The sequence below is a fragment of the Gopherus flavomarginatus genome, chromosome 24 (assembly GCF_025201925.1).
Source record: "Gopherus flavomarginatus isolate rGopFla2 chromosome 24, rGopFla2.mat.asm, whole genome shotgun sequence".
NCBI classification, from domain to species: domain Eukaryota; kingdom Metazoa; phylum Chordata; order Testudines; family Testudinidae; genus Gopherus; species Gopherus flavomarginatus.
Window position 1 is genome coordinate 13,130,618 of NC_066640.1, and position 6,110 is coordinate 13,136,727.

General features: G+C 48.8%; 1 protein-coding gene across 1 annotated transcript; it reads right to left on the minus strand.

Annotated features, from left to right (window-relative positions):
* LOC127040364 (uncharacterized) lies at window positions 1-2,544 on the minus strand. Its single transcript, XM_050934452.1, has 2 exons — window positions 1,639-2,544; window positions 1-577 (listed from the first exon to the last, which is right to left on the minus strand). Exons 1-2 carry the CDS (start codon window positions 2,189-2,191, stop codon window positions 231-233), a joined length of 900 nt encoding a protein of 299 aa, XP_050790409.1. The 5' UTR covers window positions 2,192-2,544; the 3' UTR covers window positions 1-230.
* Window positions 2,545-6,110: the final 3,566 nt, after the last annotated feature.

Genomic DNA, 6,110 nt, shown 5'->3' on the forward strand with positions numbered 1-6,110 from the left:
ACTGCCTTTGAATAGCATGTCCTTATAAGAAGAGTAAAAGAAATGAAAAGGTACCCCGGGAGTGGTTTGGGAGGAGTATAGGAGGGAAGAAAAATGCCATTAAGGGCATTTCAATGTAATGACAGCCTTTTGGTTGGACTGTCCACAGGGGTGGAGTGGGCAGGTGCAGAAAGCCTTCCCCCACGCGTTCTTACACGTCTGGGTGTGGAAGATGTGGGACATGGTGAGTACTAAGGGAGGTTAAACATGGGCTGGAGTGGCACTCTGTGACCCCGCAGCTCTTCCACCAGACTTCGGAGGATGTCAGTTTGATCGCGCAGCAGCTCCAGTGTTGCAGCCCGCCACCGCTGATCTTCCTGCCGCCACATCTCATCTCGAGCGTCCCTCCTGTCCTCACGTTCACTGGCAGCATCCCTGTACTTTGCGACCACGTCTTTCCACTCCCCCAGATGAGCTCTTTCACTGCGGGTTACTGCCATTATTTCTGTGAACATCTCCTCCCGTGTCCTCTTCTTCCTCAGCCTCCTTATCTGACCTATCCTTCGGACTGGAGTAGGGAGGCTTGAAAAATGTGCAGCTGCATGAGTGGGGGAAAAGAGTGATAGAAGGATCATAAGAGATACATTTCACAGAACAATGGTTATACTCTTTCACAGTGAACTACACTATTCACCGTACGTAGCACATGTCACTTCACTACAAGGTCGCCTTTGGATTCTTTTAGTATTTAGTGCTTGCAGTTGTGGTGTCAGAGATCAACACAGATGCAGGTCAGGGGATTACAAATCAGCTTGCTGGCGGACATGGGAAGTCTAATGGCAGTGAACCATGCAACCTCTTTTATTACCCTGTACCCCTGGCTATTAACAGGTAACATTCATGCTTGGCAGCCAAACTGCTAAAAAGCTAATCTTTTGCTTCTTTTCTTATGCCATTAAGTACTAGAGGAAAATTGTGAATAGTTTCCCCCCCCTACTCTGCATGTCTGCTGTAATGGCAGGTCACTTTACCGCCTCCCCCCTCCCCCCTCTATGCCTTGGCAATTAGCAGCGATAATTCCTGCTGCCCAAATGCTAAAATGGTCAGCGCCATTAGAGACACCTCCCCGTAGGAATGTGCAGGTTTCTACCATCCCCCACATGGCTAACTGCTAGGAAAGGTTTTTTATTAAAGGAGCAGGAAAGCAGAAACGAAGGAATGGTCATCTCTGTCCCCTTAATAAAGTACATTACTTTTTAACAGGTGACCATGAACGATATCACTCTCCTGAGGATAACAGAAAGAGAAAAAGAAATTATGCTTCTTGAATGCCAGCAATCCCCGGGGCCATACGCAGCTAGGCTTTGTCATGCAATTATACCCGATTACGTGCTCCAGGCATGGCGTGGTAAAGTTTCGTACCATGGTGGACGGAATAAGGCTTCCCTGCCCAGAAACCTTCTGCAAAGGCTATTGGGGTATCTCCAGGAGTGCTTCATAGAGATGTCCCTGGAGGATTTCTGCTCCATCCCCAGACATGTTAACAGACTTTTCCAGTAACTTTAATGCCAGCTACTGCATGCAAGCCCTCATGGCAAATCAATCATTAAAAAACGGTTGCTTTTAAACTATGGTTTTTATTTAAAAAAGTACGCTCACCAGAGGTCGCTTCCATGGCTTCATTGTCTGTGCTAGTGGCTTGAGAGGGCTGGGAGGGTACTTCTGTCAGGCTGAGGAAAAGCTCCTGGCTGTTGGGGAGAATGGAGTGCTGTGTGGTCTCTGCCATCTCGTCCTCCTCCTGTTCCTCCTCCACATCTTCGCTGTCCGCAGAATCATCAGCAGTGGCTGAGATTACTACCCCCACCTCTGAATCCACAGACAAGGGGGGGCTTGTCGTGGCGCAGTTACCTAAAATTGCGTGAAGCTCCGCGTAGAAGCGGCATGTTTTGGGACCAGATCCGGATCTGCCATTTGCTGCTTTGGTCTTCTGGTAGGCTTGTCTGAGCTCCTTCACTTTAACTCTGCACTGCACCGAGTCTCTGCTATGGCCTCTCCGCCTCATGGCATTAGAAATCTTTTCAAAAGTTTTCTCATTTCGTCTACTGGACCGCAGTTCTGAAAGCACAGAATCTTCTCCCCATACAGCTATCAGATCCAATAACTCCTGTGTGGTCCACGCTGGAGCTCTTTTCCTATTCTCAGGAGACTGCATTGCTACCTGTGCTGCTGAGAGCTCCACGCTGGCCAAACAGGAAATGCAATTCAAAAGTTCCCGGGGCTTTTCCTGTGTACCTGGCCAGCAGCAGAGTTCCTTTACCTGTCCAGAGCGGCCACTGGTGCACTGTGGGATACCTCCCGGAGGCCCTTAACTTCGATTTCCGTCCACACTAGCCCAAAATCGATTTTGTAAAATCGATTTTAGGGTTACTCCTTTCGTTTAGCTGGAGTACAGAAATCGATTTTAAGACCCCTTAAAATCGATTTTAAGTGCCTTGTAGTGTGGACGGTTACAGCGTTAAATCGATTTAACGCTGTTTAAATCGATTTAACGCTCTAGTGTGGACCTGGCCTGTATGTGTGTGTGCACGCACATGTTCACACATGAGGGTATGTGTGTACTAGAGATCCAGTCTTGCACTTTGTTTCTCAGTCAGATCAGCAGGTGGCAGCTGTTAGTTGTATTTTCCCACTGAAGGGCTCTAGCATGCAGTGGTAAATCAGTTTCACTTCAGCACAGACCTTTAGATGTTAGTCATGGACGGTAACTGCCTATAGCTTTCATCGCCTCAGTCCTCAGTTTCACTGTCCAGGAGCAAGTCGCCTTCTCTGGGGTGATGGCTACAAGTCCCTGCTCCCAGTTGCTAGATTTTAAAATAGAATTGCGCAGAATGTGGCAAAGGTCTCCTGCAGAGGGGATTCACGTGGAGCTGACTTTCTCAATGAATGCTCCGTTCATTTCCCCCCGCACCTTCCCTGTGCCATGGCTCCTCCCCAGAGTCAGATGCAAGAGTTTAACTCCACAGCCCATTTCATCCTCACCTCTCTGCTGAGCCTGCCATCAAAGGGCCACGTGTCATGGGTGCCCACATGGACCAAGACCCACCTAACCCACCAAAGAGCCACTGGACGGTAACAAGTTTTGGCCACAGCTAGCCTGACTTTGGGGGTTGCAACTTTTCAAACGTCATCCCCTGGGACAAGAATGTCACGTCGTGACAACACCTGCATCTCGACATCACACTGGCCCCTCCCAAGGCCACGGCTATGGTTTATATTCCAGCAGCACCTCCAGGCCCCTTCTGAACTTAAGAAGCAGTTGTGCTAGGGGCTGGATATTCACACGAGAGATGGTCCTGCCAGCACAAGAGACAAATCACCATTGGGCAGGTGGGGAACTGAGACAAACAGTGGTTCAGTGACTGGCCTGAGGACATACAATCAGGGAAGCAGGAGTTGACCCCAGGTCTCCAGGCTCCCAAACCACAAGGCCACCCTCTCAAAACCAGAGGGGACTGCATTAGCCCCAAAGGTGTTTCAGTTCTGTGGGTGTGTTTCCATGCAGTGTTTAATGGCTTCCGTGATTAGGCCTGGGGCTGTAGGATAACCAAATCCATATTGGGAGCCTCTAACCTAATCCATCAATTGCCATGGGGCAGAAACCCACACAGGCTCCCGGCGGTGCACGCTGGAGCTTCCCTCCAAGGAGGATGCAGCAGAGCAGCAGCAGGTGTGGGGTAAGGCTTGATAACCCGCTTTCAGCCCTGCTTCTGCAAACATGTTGTGGTTTGGGTGCCACTGGAAATGCAGAAGTGGCCAAGGAGCAGGTGACCTTTGACAGCAGACTGTTTTGCACCCCTAGCTCGCACACACGCACACACACAGATACACACCCACACTCTGGTGGTTTGTTTTCAGACTGGCTTTTCTCCACCTTTCACACCCAGCAGAGCGTGGGGCTGGCTGCCAGCCAGGTAAGCTGTCTCCTGTCCTTGGCCAGCCTGTGCAGGGTGAGGATGCAGATGCAAACTGACCTGGGTATGGGAAGCAGTGCCAGCCTGGAGGGAGTGGCAGTTCAACTGTCCTGATTGCAAAAAGCCTGAGGAGCAGAACACGGGGGAAGTGGCAGCCGCAGCTGTCTGCCTGTCCTGATGCCGCTGTCTAGTGCTCTGAGTGGGGCAAAGGGGAATTATTAAGGAACCGTAGGGTGCGTGTGAGGGTGGGTACTCACCCGGGCTGCACACCCCTCTGAGGGGAATGCACAAAGCCAGGCGGAGGAACGGGCAGTTCCCAGTGCTGGGGCAGCCTCGCCAGGCAATGTGATAACAGAGTAGGGGGAAGCTCCTGGCAGACGGCCTTTGCTGTAGCTCTTCGAGCAGAGTCATGGGAAGTCGGATGCTCCAACTTGCTTCCTTCTCTTGCTGATGGGCCCAGAAAAGAGGCCAGCAGGGGAATCCACCCCCAGCATAGCAGACTCCCACTCAGATGGCCCTCCCTCGGCCAGGCAGCAACCCCCAGCCGCAGAAGAGAAATAGTCACACTCATGGATGAAGCCCTGGCAGATCCAGCTAGCTCCAGTACTGAAAGAATTCAACCAGCATTGAGCCGTACGCCAAATATCCCATGCCACACAGAGCCACTGAAGTCACCACACAGATACAAGCAGCTACAACCAGCCAAAGTGCAAGCACATCAAGACACATGGGGAGCAGGATCCCAGCCGTGTTACTACAGGCCCTGTCATTTGTCCTCTAAAATTTGAACACTGGCAAAAAGGACCCCAGCTAAATTCCTCTGGTTCCTGAAAGCAGAAGATCAGCAAAAGACCAGCATTAAAACACAGAGCAAAGCGTTTGTCCTACAAACCTGGGCTTAACCCTGTGAGACACTTTAAGATACAGCTGTCCCGCGGCTTTTTACTTTAAGTCCCTTCTCTAGTTCTTTTTTTTTTTTTAATGAAAGGAGAGTTGCGGCTGTAAACTGAGGCTGTAATGTATTATTATGAATGACGTGTGATTAATAAAGGTGGTAGTTTTGCTTGATGGGAATTTTATATCCTGTTAAACAGAAGGTGTCGAAATGCCCCCTTTAAACGAAGGTTTGGCTGGGAGACTGTCAAGCCAAAACTTTTAATCTTTAGCCAGATTTTGAGTCTGTTAACATGGCTCTGTATTCAAGACTCTGGTGGATTACTCAGTGCAAGTCTCTGAAGGGATGGTAAAGAAATCACTCCGCCTGTATGTGTCCTAGCTTCACTTGACTATGGGGCTAGCCTTATGCAGCATGTCTTGCTCCTTCCCCAGAGGTGGCTGCACTTTGGTGGGGTTGGTGGACAGTCAGGATGTATGAGAATGAAAGATGCTATGGGAGGGTCAGATGCCATTAGGGATGCACACAGTAGGGAGTACTGCTCTTTGCAAATGTCTCTGCCTTGATGCCCACACCCAGCTCCCTGCTCTGATGCCCTCACTGCTCCTAACCCTGTGTTCACCTGTAGGTAAGTACATTTGTACTTAAGTACATACTTAAGTATTTAAAGTATTCCACATGCTTGTTCTTAAGTACTTGACATATTCTGTACTTAGTGCTTGTATTTCAATACATTTGAAAAGTACTTGAAGGATAATTTTCTTTTATCTGTGAGTACCTTTTCAGAATAGTTTTTTGAAACAATCACCTGCCTCTCCCCTATCCCATATTCTGTTTGTCCCCTAGAACCTGGCTTGGGAGCTTCAGATCAGAGCTTTTTCTTGCATAGTAGAAAATGTGAAGGCGGGACTTAGAAAACGGTTTCGGAATATTTTGATCTGTGACACAGCTGCGAGTAACAGAAGTACAAAGTCATTTGTTGCTGCTTCTGTATCCCAGACATTCTTTAGGTTGAGTTGGCTGCAGAATCAGGATTAGAGAAAAAATGCAAAGGAACTGGGTTGGTTTTTTTTAATAAGATGTGGATTGTTGTGACAACCTCAGGCTACAGCATCCAGAGGTATACAGCTATATACAATGGAAAGGAAATGTCTACATTTATTTACATTGCTAAGAGATTTGTCCGTCGTTATTCCATGCTGCCTTCTGTAGATGAATGTCATTGTTGCTTTTTTTCTTTCTCTTCCACCATCTGCTTTAATAAT

Coding starts and splice junctions, on each gene's coding strand:
- LOC127040364 (XM_050934452.1), bottom strand. CDS start 2,191: ATGCAGTCTCCTGAGAATAGGAAAAGAGCTCCAGCGTGGACCACACAG. Junction 578..1,638: donor AGCCATGGAAGCGACCTCTG/GTGAGCGTACTT, acceptor CCACTCATGCAG/CTGCACATTTTTCAAGCCTC.